The 22,482-nt window shown below is 47.3% G+C and overlaps 1 protein-coding gene across 1 annotated transcript in view; it reads left to right on the top strand.

Annotated features, from left to right (window-relative positions):
* The window catches only part of CAPN13 (calpain 13), a 51,182-nt gene that overhangs the window by 4,405 nt on the left and 24,295 nt on the right, over positions 1-22,482 (top strand). The window contains 9 exon segments of the mRNA XM_058550705.1: positions 3,382-3,460; positions 5,140-5,173; positions 5,175-5,253; positions 10,407-10,437; positions 10,440-10,539; positions 14,922-15,096; positions 16,003-16,076; positions 18,065-18,071; positions 20,764-20,842. Coding sequence (XP_058406688.1) covers positions 3,382-3,460; positions 5,140-5,173; positions 5,175-5,253; positions 10,407-10,437; positions 10,440-10,539; positions 14,922-15,096; positions 16,003-16,076; positions 18,065-18,071; positions 20,764-20,842 — 658 coding nt within the window.

A 22,482-nucleotide genomic window follows, 5' to 3' on the forward strand; every position in this document is an offset into this window, starting at 1 on the left:
ACTCTGAGTCACACTCAGGGTGGTGGCTGCTCATTGCCTGGTGACAGGGGACCTGCCCAGAGCCAGAGCATTTCCATCTTCCCAGCCATCTGTACCTATTTCCTCTCTGGGCCTTGTCTCAGGAAGTCAGCCCAGCAGACTAGACTGCTTCTGGGTATAATCTCTGTCTCTTCCTACCTTTGCTCTATTTAGATCGTCCAGCACCCCTCTAAAGCCCAGGGTGGAGAAGGAACAGGCAGCGTAGAGGACAGGAGACTGTTGGTCTGGTTCTGTGCCCAATTTTGATGCAAACGATTCCACTGTTTGCCCATAAACTTGATGTTGACTTGATTTTTGATTTGAAATGATTGCCATTTAATTTTCATAACATTAAAATACCTTTCTGTTCCTAAATTAGCTAAAATTTTTGTTAATTCAATGTTTATTATTTTGGTAAATCAGAGAAAGTGGTATATTGGTCAAATGCTTTCATAGCATTTATTGGAAGGATATAAATTCTTTCTCCTTTGGTTCATGAAAATGCTATTTTATATTATTAAACGTCCTGACATGCAAAAATTCTGGTATTCTGCTTGTCGATGGCAAACCTTACTTGATGATGGCGGGTTAGTCTTATGATTTATTATTGATTCATTTGCTGAGTATTTTACTTAGGTATATTTCCATAAGTGAAATCAGTCTGGGGTGTGTGTGTGTGTGTGTGTGTGTGTGTGTGTGTATGTGTGTGTGTTTTCTCTCAGGTTGGCCATCCAGGCTATGCTGGCTTCTCAAAATAAATGGTGGCAGGGTTCTTCTTCTTTCTTTCTGTTTTTTTTTTGTTAAACTCCGAAACTGTAAGTGATACAAGAATTGTGTGTTCCCTGAAAGTCTAAGAAAACACAGCAGGAAAATTGTGTGTACTTAGAAGCCTTTACAGAAATATTAGGGAGATGTTCTTTGATCATTTTAAAATACTATTCCAAGGTTATTAATCTTCTCAGATTATTTACTAACTTGAATCATTTGGGGCCATGTTAATTTTTGTCAGAAAATCATCAGTATTTTTAAAGTGATTAGTATAGAATTTTACATCATGTTTTTATATTGCTAAAATCTCATTTCTCTTTCTAATTTTATTTGGCTTTCTCTACCGTATTTGCCAGAGGTTGGGTCTATGTAAACCTTCGCCCCCAAATAGAACAATCAATTTGCTTTATTGATTTTTCTGTTTTTCTAATTTATAATTCACTGATTGTTCTCTTTATCACTTCCTTCCACCCATGCTTGTGAGGCTCTTTTTGTCTTTTTCTCTCTAACATCTATGAGTTGATTGCCTAATTCACGTTTTTATTCTACCTTGTTTAATAATGAATGCATTGAGGCTCTGGGTTTGTCTATGATATGGCCTTTTTAATTTTGCAATTATTCCAGAAGAAAGGAATCAATATTTATTGAACAAGTACTGTGCCTGACACTGCACTAAGTATTTCACATCCTTCCTCATTTGTAAAATGGAAAGACTCCTGCCATGCAAGGCTGTTGGGAGACCTCCGTGAATACGGCACCTGGCCCTCAGCAAGGGTTTGAAAGGGCAGCCGGCGCCTTGATTGCTTTCTCATTTGATTCTCCCACCTGCCCTCCAGTTTGTATTAATCTTCCCATTTTACACATGAGGCAACTGAGGCTCAGCAAAGGACAGGAAGTTGCTCCAGGTCATCTGGGGGAAACGCAGGGCGCAGGGCTGGACTCCATACCAGGTCCGTCTGAACCAACTCTAGAGCACGTCCACCTCTCCTCTGGGGATCACTGGAGCAAAACCAGGAGAAAAGAGCGAAGAAGAGCTGAGGCTGCTGGGGGGCGCAGAAAGCTGAGCACAGTTGTCTTTGTCCCAGTCCAAATACCCGATGGCCTCCAGCCTCTAATTCCTGGGAGTGGAGGAGCATGAGCATCTGCCCACTGACAGCAGGCTTCCTTTGAGACCTTTACTTCCTTCTTCCATTAGAAGGGAGGGGACAGTGACAGCCGTTGAAATGCCCCCAAGTTGTTTAGAAACTGAGAGGGTCGCTCCCTCCATGGCCCTGCTCACCACAGCGGCCCCTCAGAGAGGGCTGCCCTGCTTGCTTGTGTTGGGAGAGACCCCCAGGTTCTGCCCAGCGTGGGTACAGCAGAGGGTCAGGTTGGGACCACCCCAGGGTCCCCCTCACCCCGAGAGGGCCTGGGCCTGAGTGTGCCTCTCCTGGCCATCTGAAAGGGCCAGTTATTTGCAGGGAAGGCAGTGGGAGGAGGTGAGGTGAGGTGATGACCCGCGCACACGAGCTGACGCACGCGTTCCCACACCTTTGTTTGCTCCTTGGCAGCTCCACCAGGAAACTGGCAGTTTATGAAGGTCTCACAAGGCACGGCGCTCCATCCATTCACGGCTGCTGAGCAAACGAACCCATTCCCACTTTGCAGCCCTGCTCTCTGGGGACTTAACTGTCAATGTGAGAAGAAACGAAACAGGAACAATTACCAAATTATGCAAACGTATACCATGGAAATCCAGGAAGAGCCGCACAGAGAGGACGCTGAGGATAATCCTATGGGCTCCTAGGAGGGGGCAAATCCAAAGGGCTGGTGGGGCTGGGGCAGGAGCCACATCTTTGGCCCGGTGTTCCCCCAAAGTGCCTGGGGAGCTGCTCCAGGACCTGGCACAATCCTCAGGTCTGCTGAGAGTTCCCACAATTCTCCCTAGGGAATTGCAGCCCTGCAGAATCCTCTAGCAAGCCCCTCTCTGTGGCTGGCAGGCACGATGTGTGTTGGAGGTTGGGGAAGGACTAGGTGCTGAATAACAGCACCTGAGACAAGCCTGGGGTCTTCCAGAGTCAGTCTGTGAGTTAGCCAAGGAGTGGGCAAATATCTGAGTAATACGTATCCAGTATCCTGTGCAGCATGTGACTGGACTTGAACCTGGAGCCCAGAATGCCTACGCTGACTTCTAAGAGATGACATTTCACAAAGAAAGCGTTATTATGTTTATAAAAGCTTCTTCCTAATAAATGTATCCTATTCTTCTTTTTTTTTTGGTTGTCTATAACCTCTTAATAAAACACTGCTTGTTGGGATCGGGATGGCTGACTATTTGATGTAAGGATCCTGAGTCCTTATTTACGTTCTCTCTGCATGCAGTTTGCTTAGGCATTTATTGCCTGTCTTGTCAGTTACATATACACCCCTGTGACATCTGCCTTCCTGATAGCAATAAAACCTGAAGAATGAGGGGAACTTTCCTAACTCAGATTTTAAGCACCTATTTAAGAATTAACCTCTACTCCTCAAAGACAAAATGAGTGATGTCTTGGGTACCACACTGGGACACAGAGGAATGAAAGATGCTCATAGCTTTTCTCCCTCTTTTCTAAGGATTTATCAAAGGGTAAGTCAGAGCCTCACTTCACCCTGGAAGGCGCGAGAAGATCTGACATCCAACAAGGACAGGCACGTAAGAATTCACCCCTCCCGGCCCCAGATCGGGGCAGGCTGCCCAAGTCAGCTTCAGGTAGGGAGGGGTGGAGGGTGGTGTCCACCCAGACCCACGGAGCTCTGCCCCAGCTCCTGAGGAGGCAAGGCCGGCACCCTCAGTGCTGCTGTGGATGGACTGTTCACGCCCAGTCCTGCAACCTGCAAGTCAGCTCAGCAATAGGTGTGCAGAGCCATGTGCGGTAAGGAATTATTGAAAAAAGGGAAAAAATGGACACAGGGTTTAATCTGAGTGCTGAGCAGAGAGAAGCATCAGCTGCTGGAAGATGGGAAGGAAGGAGGGACCGAGAAAAGGGAAGCAAACATTTATTGAGCTTCTGCAATGGCTGTGTCAGATATTTTGCGTGTGCTATTACTTCATTTATGTCTCACAACATCTCCATTCTGTGAAAACAAAGGAAAATGAAGGGTCTAAGAGGTGAAATAACTTCCTTAATGTCACATAAGCAATAAGTGACAGAGTTGGATTTGAATCCAGGGCTGTTAGACTCCTTCCCACCTGCCAGACAGCCCGGGACAGAGTTGTTGCTAAGAGTTGACCAGTGTGGACAGTGAAGTGGAGGCCTGCCTTGAAGGAGGCCCCTGGGTGGTATCAGGTATACTCTAGCAAAACCCCTGAGCAAGAGGTATGCGAGACTGGCTTGGAGGAGAAAGCGGACAGGGAGTTGGGAGACACGGCCAAGTAAGACAGCAATTCTTCTAAGAACAGACTCTATGTCTTTAAAATGTCAGCTTACAAAGATGCCTGCACTTTGACTTCGCCTGGTGGAACCATGGTGTCTTAGGGCCAAGTTGATAGAAGCCTACCTGGCTTGTTCTCAGTGTTGGGGAAAACCCCCACAGGCCAATAATCCTCCTACGAGGGTCCACCTAACTGGAGGAAGGACCTCTCCAAGAGTGTCTTTTTGGCTTCTGCACCCAGCACAGTGTCTGACACAAAATGGCATTCAAATAATTGATTGTGTTGAAGGTGAAGCGGGTAAGACTCAGGAGAAGGGGATGAGCATGCTCAAAAGGGCTCACAATAACGTCCAAGGAGAAACTCAAGGCAACGTGTCCCTCAACAAGGCAACGTGTCCCTCAAAGGGGAGGAGGAGAGAACCCCTGTGTGGGCTAGAGAGGCCCTGACACGGGTAATGAGGTTGAGCAAATATTAGCAAAGAAAAACATAGTTGGTTGTTCCAGTTGTAGAGAGCACCGTTGTCCTGGTGCTGGAAACAAAATTCCCTGTCACTTTAGCTCTGGGCACCCCTGGCAAAATGAGAATCAAAAGGCAAGTTGATCTACCAGCTCTGCCCAAGCCTGGCTGGGGCTCTCTGACCTCCCTCACCACCACCATCACCACCCTGATTACCACCCTCATCACCCCATCTCCACCACCATCCCCACCCTCACCCTCATCATTGCCTTCATCACACCCACCACCACCACCATCACCATCACCATGACCACCAGCTCCTTCTCTATCTTGCTTGGAACTGGCCCCAGTGAATCCTTCACCCAGTTCTCCCAGACAGAAAAAAAAAAATGCATTATTCAGAAGAAAGTATACGCACCCTGGTGACAAAGACCTGTGAAATGCATGGGGTAGGTCTTCCAGGTTTGTCCAAGAATCCTCCTGTCGCTTATCTACCCTCACAGAAGATTGCTGGTTCCTGGCAGTGCTGGGCTCCTTGACAGAACCCACAGCATCTGCAGAAGATCCTGATGGACCAAACCTTTTCACACCAGTATGCAGGAATTTTCCGTTTCCTAGTACCTGCACCACTGGGACAACCCTTATGTGGGGTTCTCTGTGAGCACAGGGAGGCAAGTGTCTTGAATATTCTCATGGTCTGGCAGCCTGAGATGAAAGAGTCAGTTACGTTTTAGTTTCTCTGAGTACCTCCAAAAAAGGATTTGAGCTCACAATCTGACAACACCTAGGAAAGATGAGAGTTCAAATGTTTTCATGTAAATAAAAAGAAACAGCAGAAACAATTAGCAAAAAAAGTCATTGATCAAGAACCCTGCTCATCACTGAGCTTTTGTCAGCGTCTGTCCCTGTGCCATATCTTGCTATTTTGATTACAGTAGCTTTAGAGTAAGTTGCAACATCTGGTAGGACGAGTTCTCCTTTATTATTCATTATTCTTTCCTCAAAAATATCTTGGTAATTTTTGCACATTTATTCTTCAACGAGAACTTTAAAATCATTGTGTCAAGTAAAAAGAAAAGCCAGTGTGATGCAGAGTGGAGTAGCATTAAATTCATGTATTAATTTGGAAACGTTACATTTTTATTACTTAAATTATTCCTTTCCAGAAACATGGTATATCTTTCCATTTATTCAGAACTAGTTTATTCAGAGCAATAAAATGTTGTAGTTATGTTTTCAGAGTGGTGCTATCCCCTCAAATGTTTTGCAGTTTTGCAGCTAATGTGAATGAGATTTTTCCCCTCATTCCTAAGTAGATATTGCTGAAAAGAGGAAAACTACTCCTTACTATACATTAAAATTTATCTAGTCACCTTACCAAATTTTTTTACTAATTCTAATTTTTTTCTTTAGTACAGTCTGGATTTTTTTAGTTATCTAATATTATCTGAAAATAAAGATAATTTTGTCTCTTCTTTTACTATTTATAGAACGTTTTGCTCTATTGCCATGTCGCATTATTTAGAACATTACAATTTTGAAAAATCCTGCCTTCTCATGATTTTAGTAACGTTGTTTCCTGGTCTGCTGTTCTTGTAATACACTGTTGGATTCAATTTGCTAAAAATGCTATTAGAATTTTTGCATCTATATCATGTGTAGAATTGATTTCTAATTGTTTACGTTAATTTTATCACATTTAAGTTATGCTGGCTTTTTAAAATGAACCCACTGAGTTTTACATACTTTGATCTGAAATAATTTGAATAATGGTTGTTAATCATTGATTATCTGATCTTTGAAAGTAACGTAGACAATAGCTAAATCATATGGACCTACTTCCTTTTTAAATGTGATTTCTTTAACTCTTCCAACGTGTTCAATAGCTATTGATCTGCTTGAGTCTCTTATTTCTTCTGGAATTAATTCCTGAAATTCATAGTTTGCCGGGAAAACCAACTATTTCTTCTATAGTTCCAAATTTATTGCCCAAAAGTTGCTTATATTATTTTCTGAAAATTCATTTAATTTCTTCTAATCTGTGGTTAAATCTACTTTATCAATTCCTGTGCTATATATTCATTTTTCCTTTTTTTTTTCTTAATCCAGCTTTTCTTAATCCAACCAATCTGTTGTATTGGTTTTTGAATGAATCGACTTTTAATTTTCATTATTCATTCTATTCGTTTTCTTTTGGGGTTTTGTTTTCCATATAATTAATTTCAATTTATTTTTATTAATTCCCATTTACTTTCTCTTGGTTAATTTTATTTTTTTCTTTGTTTTCTGAACAAGTCATTTAATATTGTTCGTCTTTTTTTAATGAAAAAACTTTTAAGACTAAATTTTCCTCTGAGATCTTATCTGTATCTATAGATTTTGATATAAGATGTCTTACTTTTACTAATTTTAAGATAATATGTTTTTAGTTTTGATGAAGCTTTACAGGGGGAAATCTTTTGGTTGTAGAGTTTTAGATTTATTAAATTATGGTCAGAGACTATAATTCATAAAATCTCTACGTTTTAGGAAATTATTAAAGTTTCATTTATGGCCAACATGACACGTTTTGTAGATGTTTCATGGACATGTGAGAAAAATATATATTACCCAATGGTCATGAGTTTTATACATGGAATCAAGCATCTGATTTGCAGATTGTATTATCTGCAATTATCTCTCTTATCTTGGCTTAGTTTTTGTCTGCTTGATTTGACAAATTCTAAAAGAGATGAATTGAAATTCTTCCCCAAAGCTATAGTCTGGAGGGTTCCTCTTATGTTTTCAGATGTTCTGACTTTACACTTTTCCTGCTATATTCTTTGGTGGCCAAAGTTTTATGTTCTTGCTATCTGATTGTTGGAATAAAGCTGACATAGTAGTCCTCTTTGTTGTATTTAATGCTCTGGGCCTTGAATTTCTCTTTATCTGATGTTCCTATTTCCACTCCAGCCTCCTATGATTTACACTTTCCTGTTACATCTTTGCTCATCCCTTCATTATCAATTTCATTTTCACTATGTTATAAGTATGTTTCTTGTACAAAGCATATTTAAAACTCATTGCTCACCATTGTTTCTTTCACCCTTCATTTCCTCCTAAGATTTTTGTTCTAATTTCTTGCTCATTAGGTAGGAGTAGTTCCTTAAATAGTTTCCTCAGATTACACAAGTATTTTTCATTTGTTCTTACTTAAGAACAATATTTCGGTTGGATTTAGGACTCTTGGATCATATTCTCTTTCCTCAAGAGTCTGTAAACATTATTCCATTCTCTTATAGCTTCTGATCTTGCGGAGGAAAAATCCAGTGCTAATATTTGCTCTGGACTTCATAGGCAACATGTTCTTTCAAACTGCAAGTTTATAAGAGGCTCACTCTCCTTGGTGTTCAGAAATTTCTCTGGAATATGTTTAGATATGTGCCTTTTTAAAATTAATCTTGTCTGGAATTCAGTGAACCCTTTCAGTCTGAAGACCTGTCTCCTTTTTCTGCTCAGCTAAGTTTCCCTCCATTATTTCTGGGTGTTCTCCTTTATCCTGTTCTCTCTTCCTGAAGTTCAACTATTTGCATACCAGGTCTTCTTACAAGCACCCAGGTGATGCTGATGTTGCTGGTCCAAGGATCACACTGAGGAGTAAGCTAGAGGATGTAGGGTTCAGCCGTATCTGGGCTCTCCCCAGGGCTGCAAGTGTTGGTAGGGCTGCAAGTGTTGGTAGTGACAACCCAAGGCCCAGGCAGGACACTCTCTGCCCTTCTGGGTGGTAAAGAAAGTCCCATAGTTCCCCAGAAATAGCTGCAGTGCTGACCTCTGTACATCTCTTCTCATCACTCTGAGCTTGGGTACTGCTCCCTGGAAAGGGGCCAATGCCTGGACAATTTGGGTGCTTTTCCCAAATACTTATGGTTACCCTCAGACACTTGGATGTTGGCAAAATGGCACGAGCATGCTTCTTGGAGGGTGCAAACATTATCCAGATGCCAGTCCTCCTCACCCAGAGAGGAGAACCAGCAAATGCAGGTCAGTGGCCTCATTCTTGACCACCAGTCAGGCCATTTGCATCCTCTCTGGGAATGATGATCTTATCTGATGTTGCCTTTGTACAGGGAGAGAAGTTTGGTCAGCATTACTGGTGTGGGGAGATGGGAGTGAGGGTGACTTCTAAGGGGGAACTAACCAGGTTGGTTCAAGCCAGGACTCACTCATTCGTGATGGTGGCTGTGTGCCAGGCACTATCCTAGGTGCTGAACAAAAAGGCTATTGAAAAACAGTTCCTACTTAGCAAACTGTGATCTCACTTTCACAGTCTCATCTGATCCCAATCACAGCCCCATGAGGCAGTTATTACTCCTACCACCATACGACAGATGAGGAAACTGAGTCACAGAGAATTAAGTGTCTTACCCAGTGTCTGTTGCTCAGGTAACTAAAGGCAAAACCAGGAATCAAGCATAGTTCCACTCACTGGACAGTCTACTGAACTCTGCTGTCCAATTAAATCCCAAATCTGGATCGGGCTGTCCTGCCAGTACCCCCCATCTGGGAGCTGGATTAGCGTTCCTTGATGCTTCAGACGCGTTTCATGATCTCCCTCTAATAACATCCCGTTGGCTCTTGACCTCACCCACCTATGCATCTTACTGCAATAGGGACACCCACGTCCACAGCTGTGCCGAACCAGCTGCAGTGCGCTGGTCCATTAATGACCGTGGAAACATCTTCTTTGCTTTGTCTCTAGTGACGTCTCTGTCTTGGTCTCCATCTCGGCTTTGAAAGTGCATCCTCAGCTAAATGCAACAGCCCAACATCTGCGACATCCAGCTGTGAAAAAGTCCATGCGGATGGCTTCCTGTCACTGCTGAGCAGATGATAGATTGCACCTACCCAGCTTTACTCTGAGCCCACCTGTCAGAGACTTGCCTTCATCAAGTCTCAGGCCTGAAGCCTGAAGCCCTGCTGCTTATCCAGCACAGGGGAGACCAGGAAAGAAACTCCAAAAGGCTGGCTTTGTTATGAATTTTCCTCATTTGGCGATGTTCCTGGGTGAACCATTAAGAGTTGAATGCTGAAGATTAAAGCAGTCTGTTTTGGAGAGGAACATCTGGTTCACTTGTGCTCTTAGCAATAGCAGCGCCAGCCAGTTTCATTTCTGCTGTTCTGATGGAAGGGCCAGCTTGACTTGAAGAGAGGAGGGCCAGAGGGAGGCTGTAAGTGCTCAATCCTCCTGAGCAATCCTTATCATTCGGCCTCCAGGCCTTTGCCCAGACTGTCCCTGCCATCTGGGATGCCTTCCCTGCCTCCTCTCCACCTGCTTCCTGCCTCAAGCCATCAGCACCCAGTAGGCTCTCCTTCCCCCATTACAACACTCTGTGTCTACCATTCTCCTTTGTTATTCAGCAGCTTCTCCCCCTACTGCCATTCTGTGCACAAGATGTACCTGGAGAGCCTCATGTTTGGAGCTCACAAAGGACTTGCCAAAGCGAGGCCAGAGTTAGAAACAAAGTCAAACTAGAACCCAAGTCTCCTTCCTCTCTGCTTGTATTTTCCTTGACTAACTGGATCTGTGACTCATTTTCTCCATCTGCCAGTGGAGATGACATGCCCGTCCCTTGTCCATCCAACATAGGCTGAGATTTTGTTCTGAATAGAGTTCATTTTTGCATTGTGGGGGTCATGTGGTGACGGTGGTTATTTTTTGGTGTGGGTTGAGGGTCCAGGAGCTCCTTCCTACCCCAACTCTACTAAGGTATATATTCCCCATTTCTTCCAGTTCTAACAGTGTGGCCAGTGGGTGGAAGCGGTGGTGATGATCGCCTGCCTGTCCTGAACAAGGATTACCTCTTTGAGCATCCTCGGGACACCAAAGAGTTTTGGCCCCGCCTGCTGGAGAAAGCCTACGCCAAGTAAGGATGGGCCCATCCCTCAGCCCAGGGCCTCAGTGATGTAATGGCAGGTGGAAGTAGGCAGTCTGAATCTGCTGACTCTTCGGTCATCTGACCGGGGGGAGGACATCTAGCACTGCTGAAGACCCTGCCCAGTCCAGTCCTGGGCCCTGAGGAGTGGTAACAACCCTCAGTCTACCCCAGTCCCTGTCCTTCTGGAGGTCAGAATCTGAACAGCGAGACAGCTCAAGACCTCTTTTTTTTGCATTCTTTCTTCTGAGCCCACTTGTGAAAAACTAAAGCTATTGCTCATTTCCAGTGCCAGGGGGAGCTGCTCATTAGCATTTGAGAATGAAGCCCAGATAACAGCCAAGGTTGTTGAACCAATCCGTATATTTGGGGAGGTTAATTCACTTCTAAGCTACTTACGCAGACACTGCCATTATCTTTCCAGTACGGATTCAGCCCTCACCACTTCAGGGCGTCGTCTCTGCCTTACGTAAAGGGAAAGCATGGCAGTTCACTTGGAGAATTAGAAAGCTTGTGGACTGAAATGATGACTTTGACCTCATTTTGTTAACAGCTGACCTAAAGCAATCACTCAGCTTGAAAAGAAATAGGAAAGTGGTCCCGGAATCCACATTCTACCGCCTAAAGAAATCTAGCAGAGGATAAAATGTTTCAAACTATTAAGCTATTTAAAAGCTTTTCCCTCCATCCAAAAAAGGAAGTTATAGAATGCAGGAAGGAATCAAATAGAATTATAGCATATGAGAGCTGGAAGAGACCTCTGTCAGCGTTTTTTTTGAAAGATAAGCCAGCTGAGGCTCAGAGAGGTGAAACAACTTGCCCAAGGTCACACTGTGTTTGAGGCCAAGTTGGGGTGAGAACTAGTCTCCCTAGTCACATGGGTTTCCATCATCTCTTGACACTGTTAGTCCTATAGGAAAAAGATTTGTCTTTTTGCTTCTTTGGAACCCAGTGTCTGGTACACAGGGACTACAGCACAAGCATGGAGAACCCATCCATCCAGATGGAGATGGCTCTCTTTCCCCCCCAAAGGGGTAGGCAATACCTAGTGAACATGTGGACTCCAAACTTGCAACTATCCTTGTGGCTGGAAAGTCTGGAAATGAATTGGTCAAGGCAGTCGTGGTGGAGGGGAGAAATCTCTTTTTGTAGATTTTTTCCCCCAGAGGTCATTCGATAGAGAGGAGACTGGGGGACAAGATCTGGTGCCCCGTGGTCTGTCTCATTCTTTATAGAATCTCTGCAGTTAAAAATTGCAGCATTTCAGCATCGTTTCTAGCTCTGATTTAGACGTCTCAATTCTTCCCTCTTTCATGTCATTGCTGGGGAGATAGACATTTCCCCAAAATAAGACTGAAGCAGAGGAATGAGAACAAGGCTCTGTGAGAACTCCTGGGTTCAGGTGACAAGGCGTAGTGACAGGTGTGGTGAACACAGTGCTCTCTATCTTTCCTTCCCTTTCTATCTCCTGTCAGCAAAGAGGGCTAAGAATAGTTGCCATGTTCCTGAAGCATCAGCGGGATTTGTGAGCTCATGTTTATAAAGCAGAGAGATAGCTCCTTGTCAAAACATCCAGCTGCCACTGGACAAGTTTTGTGGGCATTGCGGAGAGACAATGAGAGAAACTGCAGAAGATGCAGAGAAAGGGGGCTGCTGGCTGCGGGGCCTTCCTGCATTGGGTATCACTGTGGTAACTGCAGAATGAGGTGGGTGCAAGACATCAGACGAGGCCCATGTGTCCTGAGGCAGCAGGCCTGAAGAGATGGGACAGAGCCCTACAGCTGCTTTTCTGGAGTGACTTTAGTGCAGCCCTATTGAAGCCAGGGAAGACCCCAGAGTGAATGACCAGGAAGAAGCAGTGTGGAGATCACTCTGGTGGGCTCTGGAATAGGTTCTAGGACCCCAGTCTTTGTGAACTTCCAGCACCCTCAGCAAAGCCCTCTTAATTTAGGATCAGGAGCCAGAATAATACATGTGGGAAATCAAGAGAGTCAGGCATTCAGACCCAAGTGGGCATAATCCTGATCAGAGGCAGGCTTTGCAGTGGACGAAGCGAACAAGCCAGAGATAAGAGTCTAGTACCAGGCCTCACCCTGGGTCAGAGAGAGGCAGAAACGGAAAGATAAGATTCAGAACCGGTTATAGAACAAGTTGAGATCAATCTGTCACATGGTAGTTTCTGCAGAATGTCCCTCTTGTTCTGTGTATCTTTAGCTTCCTTTGATAAAAGACTTTCTATGCCATCCATGGCATTTGTGCCTGGGGCAGTGTCCTGCTTAGAGTGGCTGCTTGTTGTGTATTTGCTAACGTGAATTTACGCGAATTCTGGGTGATCCCCAGGAGGAGAGAATGACAGAGGTGGAAACATGGTGAGAAAGGAGTGTCTGAGGGGCCCCCAGAGCCGATCCACTCAACCTCACTGTTTCCAGGTTTAAGGCTGAGGACCGGGAGGGGAAGAGTCTTGTCAAAGTCACAGGCCCCGTTAGAGGCAGCAGTATGCATGGAATCAGGCCCGTGACCCTTGCATGGTTTTGTTTTACCAGAAAGAACACCATGGCAGGAGCTTTCTGCTGCCACCAGCCTGTGAAGTGTTTGACCTCTGCTTGCCCATCAGGGACAAGGGTGCTCAGGTCCCTGATGAGAAACCTGAGTGACAGGGGTAGTCGCACTGGACGACTTTGACACCAGGAAGCAGCCCCAGGGTCTCCTGCCCAGCCTGGCCTCAGTTCCATGTCTTTGTGGATTTGCCCTGCCTATATTTGGGGATTCCATGGGAACCTTTCCAGCTCACCCCCTGGCTAGGCACTTGAGTTCTCAAAACAGATCTGACCTCATCTGAGCCCTGCTGCAGCGGTTCTCCTTGTGACTGATCAATCCACCCTCTCTCCCGGCAGCACCAGTCAGCCCCTCCTGGGCCCCACTCCACCACGCTCCTCCAGCTCCAGGAGCCTCCTCGATTTGATTCTTCCTCCCTGGAGTGCTCGTCCCAATGTCCTCACCTGGATAAAACTCAACTCAGAGGTGTACCCCTCCCAGAAGCCTTCTCTAGACCCCCAGGCTGGGCTCAGGCACTTCCTCTCTGTTCCAAGGTGACCCACATGCTCTCATAGTAAATAGACACACAAGGAAGGCAACGAAACTTGACGCGTCACTCTAAGGAGAGAGTGTCCCCTTAGAGTGGCCGAGCGCTGTGGAAAAGGGGGAGACAAGTTTGGAGGTAGAAGCAGGAGAATGCACACTTGCTGTGCCTGATGATGACAGCAGCAAACACACCCTCTGTGAGCCAGACACTTTTCTATATGCTGTATACGCATTAACTGGCAGAACCATCACAACACCCTCTGAGGCAGGTACTGTTACATGCCCATTCCCCAGATGAGCAAAGGGAGCCTTAGAAAAACTCAGCCTCCTGCCCAAGAATTGACAGTTCATGAGAAGGGGAGCTAGGAGTTGGACCACAGCAGTTTGGCTCTTGAATCTGGAGTTTGTCTGCCTCACTAGTACGCAACTGGGCTGCTAAGACTTGGGGAAGAATTGGGAGGAAGGCAAGATAGGAGCAATAAGGCCAGGCATTTCTCCGGGTGCAGGTGCAGAAGCAGAAACCCCATGGGAGGATGGGCAGAGGTGCTTTGGAGAACAGCTAGGAGGGTTTTAAGTGGTTTGCTTTGGAATGCCTTATATAAGACTTGTCCTCACCTATGTTACCTTCAGTAAAGTCAACTTATCTCCCTGATGATTCTAGGGCAAGTGGGTGAGTGCTGAGAATAGGAATGGGAATTCTGGATCAAGGTTTGCGGAGTGAGAACAGAGGCTGCTTGTGGCCACAGTGGGTGTCAGGGTCATTGACTATGAGCTCTTTGAGGGCAGGAATGGGGCCTCATTCATCTTTAAATGCTCAATGCCTAGCATGGTACCCTGCACACCGTAAGCACTCACCACTATTGTTAAACTGAGCAGGAAACAGTGGATCCTCATCATAATAATATCCAATATTTACTAAGGGTTTGCCATGCGCCAGGCACTATGCTGAGCCGAGCCCCATGAGGTTTAGTGACTGCTCCAAGGTCAAGCAGCTAAATACGTAGTGAGATTGGGATTTAACCCCCAGCCTGTGGCTCCAGCACCTGCCCTCCTAACCTCACAATACTGCCGCTCACGGGGCTGCCCAGGCCCCAGAGACTAGGAGAAGGAAGGTGGTGTGGGTGGCACATTGCTAGAATCTCCATCCAGGTGAATAGGTGGGTGGCCATGATCTGGGGGTGGACAGGGCAGTTCTTCACCTGGGAAATACACAGAGGTCACATGTGCAACCTCCCTCCCTGGAGTGTCTCACCAAAGGCACCACAGAGATTGAGCTGACTTCCCCCTCCCAGGTTTCGAGGGGCCTATCTCCACCTGCACTCCAGCTACCTCCCCGATACCCTGGGGGACCTCAGGGGAGGGGTGATCACCAGTGTCACCCTGCACTCCTTCTCTACCAACCTGGTGATGATGATGAAGATGGCGGCCAAGGCCAGCTCCCTGATGACCTGTGCCACCCTGGTGTGGGTGAGTAGACCAGGAATCCCTTTGCATAGTGTGAGCCTTTCCTCACCCAGGAGTGTTCAGCCACTGGCTCACTCAGCTGGTGAGGGGAATGGCTTTACCAAGGTCACTTCATTTAATCCTCACAACAACCCTCCTCTGAGACGCAGATTGCAGAATTCACTTTCAGAACAGGAAATGGTCTCAAGGAGGCTAAGTAAAATGCTCACCATCACACACCCAGTTAGTGGCTGAGCAGGGGTTCAAATGTTGCTGTCTAACTTCAAAGCCTTTGCCTAGTGCTTCCCCATGACCAGGAGCAATGGGTCCAGAATGGCCAGGGAGCCCTTCAATTCTCACTGGATCTAGAAGCAGCACCCCAAGGGCAGCATGTCCCATTTGAAAAGCTTGGATAACGCTCCAAATTATTTGAGTCTGTTCTGAGACAGCTAGCTCCCCACCCATGGGGAGGCTTCCTTCATTATTTAAACATGTGAACTGTGAGTTACACGTCCCTAATCTGAAATGCCACATGAAAACTAAGATGCGCTTTCAACCCCAACTACCCCCAACACCGTGGTGGCGAGTATTCCCGACTCCCACAAAACGCCCAGCAGACACGTTTCGTGCTGTCTTATTGATGATGAGTGATTGGAGGAGGAGCAAGCAGTCCAGGTCCTCAGGACTCTGTGGGGTCCTATCAGTAATGGGGTGTTCTCCTGAGGTCTGGAATACCTGGAGCCTCAACCACCCAGCAGCCTTCAAACTCTGCCTCTCTAGAACAGATTTCCCGGAACAAATGCCATTGCAATGTGAGCCAGTGGGACACTTTTCATCGAGCCACGGCTCAGCTGCTGATTGAATTGTGCTTTTCTACTTCTTTGAAGAGGCTGTGAATGTTTAATGCTTGGTCTGACTTTCTCCTTTAAGCCGAAAGGTGAGGCCACAGGAATGGAGAGTGGCCTGGTGAGTCAGCAGGCCTACACAGTGACGAGAGTGAGCAGGTAAGGCGCCCATGGGCCATGGCCAGTGTTCTGGCTCTTCAAAAAAGGACTCAGAATCACACGCCTTCAGCAAGCCGAGCAAAGCCGAAATGAGTATCTGTCATTCTTGCCCCCATGGTGGCAGCCATCACGGACAGCCTCAGTTTCTTCTATTCATCCAGAAGTTCTGAAGTCCAGTATCCTCATCCCCAAGGGACCCACCAGAGAGCTTGCTATCCTTGAACTGATCTCAGACAGGCTGAGTGTCTAGACTGGGAGATTAGCCCAAAAAGAAAGCAGAATGAACTACCCAATTGACTCTGGGGGAAGTTTTGCCCTGAAAGGGTTTTATTTGTTATGTGCCAACTAAACTACTATGACAAAGACACTCCACAATACAGGAGCTCCAACAAGATAAAGTTCATTTCTGCCCCAGGTGAGCAGGTGATCCCAGAGCTGGTAGGTGGCTCTGCCATCCACAACATGGGGCTTCTACTTGTGAGCCCAGGGCAGCTGCTTCAGGTCCCCTCATCTCTCAGCCAATGGAATAGAAGAGGCCAGGGGACTCCTGTACATCCAGAGAGATAGTGGAAAAGGCACACACCATTTTCCCTCAGATCCCATTATTCTGAGCCTAACCATGTGCCATACCAAGGTCCAAGGGAGTCTGGGAAACATACTGCCTAGCTGGGCCTCCATACGCCCAGCTAAAACATTATTCCCATGGGAGAGGGGAAGATGGTTACAGGAGGGCAGTCTTTCCCCTTGATGCAAGAACTGACTTAGTGTGGACAAAAATGTATGCAATTACTGTGTGCAGTATCATTTGGTCTGGAAAACACCACTAAAGTCCCACCTCCTGCATTCATCAATGAGGAAGCTGAGAACTGAGAGGCAAAGGTCTTTCACAAGGTCACACAGCTACTCGAAATGGCTGGGCCCAGACACCACGTCTCCTCGGTTCCTATCTATGCTTCTCACGCAGCCATGCAGTGACAGCACTTCCTGGCCTTGTGCTGATTTCCCACAAATGTTCCCCATCTCTGTATTTCTCATAACTCTTGAGGTCTAATAATGTCTTTCTAGGCCCTAAGAGACAGCGCTCCAAGCTCCAAGGTCCATTTTTCACAGGTATTTATGAGCCAAGGAATGCAGGATGTCAGGTTCTATTTCTGGCATGCTTTCTCATATTTGCCTTCCCTCTCTCTGTATCAATGTCTCTCCTGTCCACTGACCTAAGGCCAGTTACTCCATTGTTTCGTGTTTTGGTGAATGTTCCAATCCACCAAACAGGGACAATATCTTCTGTCTCCCTCAGGAAATCAGTAACAAATGCTTCCTCTGCACAGCATCTGGGAGACAGCAGGCACCTAATAAATGCTTGTTGGATCAATGGGTGAATGTGCATGCATGACTGAATGAATACATTTGTCCTTGGCCTATGAAGATGACATCACTGATGCTCCATCATAGAACATATGTGAAGAGCTCAAAAGACATTTCCCACAAGCAGGGAAAAGGTTGTCCTGATAAACCCAGGCCAGAAGAGATCCCAGTCACGGTGGCCCCAGACTCCCTTCCTCTGAATTCTCCCAAGCTCTTCTCTGAATTCTCAGTGGACATAGCCAATACCATCATCACACCTGGCCACGCATGGACACTCTGCTCCCCACAGCTCCCCAGTCCCAGATGTGGACAAGTCCAGGCTAGGGATAGCGAATCAGTTTTCTTGTATGTCAGCTTTGATCAGTTGGCAATGCTACCTGGATCACTGTGTTGACAAGACTCTGGCACTGCTTCCAGGTTTGGGGAAAGAGAGCTGTGATCAATTAATGACGTCTGTGCTGGGCATGGAATGAAGGAGCAGTGGTACCTGCGGGATGTACCTGCTATTCCTGGACAAGGCCCTTTTTATGCACTGAGACAGCCTTTGTATCTCCTCAGAACACAGGGAGAAGGGACTTGCATATCCAGAGGTCCAGATGGCCACAGAACGTGAGGCCCCACAGAGCCTGGGTATGGGGATGGCAGTGACCGCCATGTTATAGAGCAGTCGTAGGGCCGAGGTCATGGAGGCGAACTTGGGAGTTGGAGTGTGGGCTCAGCTGGGGTTTAGGCTCCTGATGATTCTGCTCATAGCCCGAATGTCTGCTCCCCCACAGCACATGTTGAGTTGTTCTTACAATACAATGAACGGTCTGAACAGGACACCTCCCCTTGTAACAGTAGGTGATCAAGACTACGTGTCCTATATGGTCAATTCCTGCCATTCTGTGGCTGCTCTCACTTCCCAGCACGTGCCCTGAGGAGCACCCACCTGGTGAGATCCTCTGTGAAAGCAGGTTTCCAAATGTTTGGAAAATGCTGCTCACCATATCCCCTACTTGGAAATTCACAATGGACATTAGCATTTTAAAGGCTCTGAGAAGGCCTGTATTAACACTACCAGTATAGCTTGGTTTTAATCTACCATTAGCTATGAAACCATTTTTCCTAGGAATAACTATTAACAGCCTATGGAACTAGCTAGAATTCAAGAGAATACATTTGAGGAAATACTATCCTAAGATAGATAACCTGGATTACCTCTTGCCAGTGGGACCTTTTCTGAGAGAGCTGACAAGGGTCAGGGGTGCAGTCAGTAGCCAGGAGACAGACACATGGAAGCCAGCCCATTCTCAGATGTAGCCGTGACCTTGGCCTCAAATGGACCCCTGAGCCACCCAGCCAAGGCCCATGTGATCACCAGTAGGGCGCTATCAAAAAGGAGTGACACAGTCGGACAAGGGCCTGAGAACTTGGCTAAAGATTCCTCCTCCCGAAAGAGGAGGTTATAACTCCGACCACAAGTGCTAAGATTAAAACAGCCCGCAAATGCAGTGTGCTTTTTAATCTGCTTATCCTCCCTCTAGGTGGGATACAGACAGGAAGATGAATGAAATTGGCATTTTTTATTATGCACCTAGCTTGGTCAGTGACTCCCCTGGGCAAGGGGGGTAGTGTTTATCTGCATGCCTCATTTAGCCCTCTTTCAGCCCCTTCCCATTGCCGGCCGCTCTTTCCCCGCTGCCCAGCTGAGCCCCTGGCTATCTGTTAGGCACTGAGGTGGCTCATTAAGCTCTTTGGGCCACCAGGCAACCATTTCTCATGTCCCTGCTCCATGGGCTCCATCGGGGGCTGGTGGTTAATAATACACTGTGTGCAAGGCCTGGAGTGCCTGGATGTGGGGCAGAGAGGGGCAGGACCCTGGGTTTAGGCCAGGAGCCCCCCATTCCAGGTAGGGTTAAGCCAGAGCACCTTCCGCTGCAGTGCAGTGATAGAAGCAGATGGAAAGGAACCTTATCCAAGCCAAGTTCTTGTGTCTGATGGCATTGCTCCATTCATGTCAATGCCCTATTGGTGATCACATGGGCCTCAGCCAGGCAGCTTAGGGGTTATATGTGAGGCCAGGGTCATGGCCACATCTGGGAATGGCCCAGCCCTGGAGCAGCTATATCCTTTATCTACTCCCAATTCCAAAACTAAGGGCCTGGGCTTTGGAGACTGACAGTGGCTGGGATCAGAATTCTGCCTCTGCCACTTACTCGGAGGCCTTGGGAAAGTTGCTTAACCTCTCTGACACTCGGTTTCCTCATCTACACGAACAGGATTATATGAACGTCTACCTCACAGGATTGAAGGATGAAACACACATCAAGCACCAGTCAGCCCCTGGCTCTGAGCCCTGCCTCCACACACGAGTTCCTTTTCCATACGGTGATATTCCACTCTGCGCTTTCTCAGCCTCCTCTGACCTGGAATCATCGAACTAGTTCTCTCGGTCCCTCACCCCTCCAGGCCTCGGTCTCCTCAGACAACATTAGCACAGATCAATACCACAGCTATGTCTTAATCATCCTTTAATTCCTCTCGCAGGCTGAGGGCTCCTGGATCCGGGACTGTAAGTTCAAAGGTTGTGGTTGTTTTGTTGTAGCTTTTCAACAGTCTTGCCCTCTGGCCTCAGTGGTCTGAGGGAGCAAATGTGCCAACTTCTGTATCTGGGAGTGAGGGATGATGAGGTCCCCAGGGGAAGCAAGGAAAGTGCAGGCCATCGAGGCACCCTGCTGACCAACAGAGGCAGGGTGATGGAGGCCTGGTGTAGCGCCAGGGTTGCAGGCTGAGGAGGGCTAGCCTCAGATATCTCCACTCGCAGGCCATCCCAGTCATGCTCAAATCAGCCTCCTCTACTGGCCTCGCTCAGGACAGCCGTGCACAACCCGGCACAGCTCCCAGTGGTCCCCTGGCATGGAAGCAGCTTTGTCTGTGGAATAGAGACACCGGCTCTATTGGCGGATGCCAGAGACCCATAAAGATCTCTCCTCTGCAGCCCACGGCAACGTATCATGCTATTTATCTGCTATTAAATCTCAGCTCGCCCACGTTCTAGGATGCAGTCGTACAGAATGCCGCAGCTGCACCTGCCATGCAAGATGCTGAGCAGAAAGAGGGGCCGCTTTCTCCTCTAGCTCATTCCCACTCCACGCAGGCAGCAGAGAGACATTGATTTTTTTTTTTCCTTGGAATTTTTTTTTTTCTGGCTGCAGCCAAATGAGGTCAGAAGTTAAATTAGTCCTTGGAGGTGAAAAGCAGCTGAATTCATATCCCCTCTTTCTGCTGACTTTTGCTGGAGAGCACTGGCAGTTTCCTTTTCTGTTCCTAACAGATTCAGTACAGGAGTGGCTGGGAAGATCTTATCTGCCTGTGGACCCCCTGGGGCAACACCGAATGGAGAGGGCACTGGAGGGATGGGTATGGCGTCTGAAATCCTCTCTCTATCCTTCAGGAGACCCAGTGTTCAGAGAGCGCCCCGCCCCACAAGGCCAGCATCTGTCTCTCCTGCTGTGGATCTCACTGCAGGTCTGTCCAGTTCACACCTGTGTATGGCTGTCAGTCCCTCTCACACTCCCATGATGCCGTTTGCCAAGCATCTATTAGACACCTACTGTGTACTGTCTATACTAAGTATACTGTGTTAGGTTGGTGCTATGGGATATATACAGATGACAAGACCCAGTGTCTGTCTTCCAGAAGGTTACAGTCCAGAGCTGTGAACCCACATAACCAGAATTATTTTTAAAAGGGGAAGGGAGAGGCAGGGCAGGTGCCAAGTTAGCAGAGAAAGATGGAGAGAAGGAACCTTATCCCATAAAGGGATCGCATGGGATTCTGATCCTGATGACGCTATGTCATCGAGATGGACAAAGCTTCATTTTGGGGGAGTTGGGGAAACTGAGGCAAAGATCTGGATGATCTTTTTACTCAGTCCACTTGGGTTGTCCATCCTGCCCTACTGATCTGGACTCTCACATGTAAGCCGAGTCTCGCTCACAATAGCAGTGAATGGAGATAAGAGGGTCTCAGAAGCCACCATTGGCCAAGTCCCAGGCAGCTGCTTTCTGACTGGCTGACCAGGGGGACCCAGCTGTGTGGTCAGTGGTTCCCGAGGAGCTGGGCTGGCATTTTCCAGCTGCCAGGAGGCCTGAGCCCTGGTCCTGTCCCACTTGCTGACTGAGAATCAGATGGCGGTCCTGAGAGGGATGGAGGCCCAGCCCTGTCGCATTCCTCTGAGGTCCTGCGTAGATCCACGAAAAGTGGGAGACACAGCCGCAGCCACAGCACATCGCTGGGGTTGAGGGGGAGGAGGGAGAGGCGGGAAGTAGAACATGATCTGAAAGGAAATGCCAAGCGTTCAGACAAACAGGAGAACAGGACCCAACAAGCAGTGAAAATCAATACAGTGAGAAGCGAGTTCTGGAAGGCAAATGCAGAGCTGGCCAGTGTCCCAGCCCCAAGTCTGGGCCGTCCAGAACCCAGCCTGCTGCCCCAGGCTAGTCTGTGGCAGGGACGGCTCTGAACCTCGGTGAGCACCCACAGCTGATGTGCGCCTGCGCGATTGGCCTCCGCAAATGTGAGGCGAACATAGGGACTTGGGGGTGGAGGGTAGAGAAGCGAGTGAGAGACGGAGGAAACAAGGTACATGAGTTCATAGAATAAAACTGGTTGTGACCTCAGATCTCCCCTGGAGAACAGGGCAGCAAAACCATGAACCACTGGACTGTATTTGTACTTACTGTCACCCTTCCTCCCTTTATCTCGCCTCTATTCTTTGTTCACTCCCAGGAATATCCTTTGACCCTTCCAACGTAAATCTTAATAACCTCTGGCCTTTTCCAGATCTCCTTCCCAGTCATTACTCCAAGCTGCCAAATATGGCCCAGGGGACGGTACAGTTAGCCAGAATCCTTGATTCGGGGTTGGCTGTTGGGGGTAGGACTGGAGGAAGGGCAATGTCAGTGATATGTTCCCCTTGGGTGGGAGAACAGCCCATAAACTCACATGAGTTGATATTTTGCCCATGTCTCCCAAATATCAAATGGCTGGTGACCGC

The sequence above is a fragment of the Diceros bicornis genome, chromosome 12 (genome assembly GCF_020826845.1).
Source record: "Diceros bicornis minor isolate mBicDic1 chromosome 12, mDicBic1.mat.cur, whole genome shotgun sequence".
Lineage (NCBI taxonomy): Eukaryota > Metazoa > Chordata > Mammalia > Perissodactyla > Rhinocerotidae > Diceros > Diceros bicornis.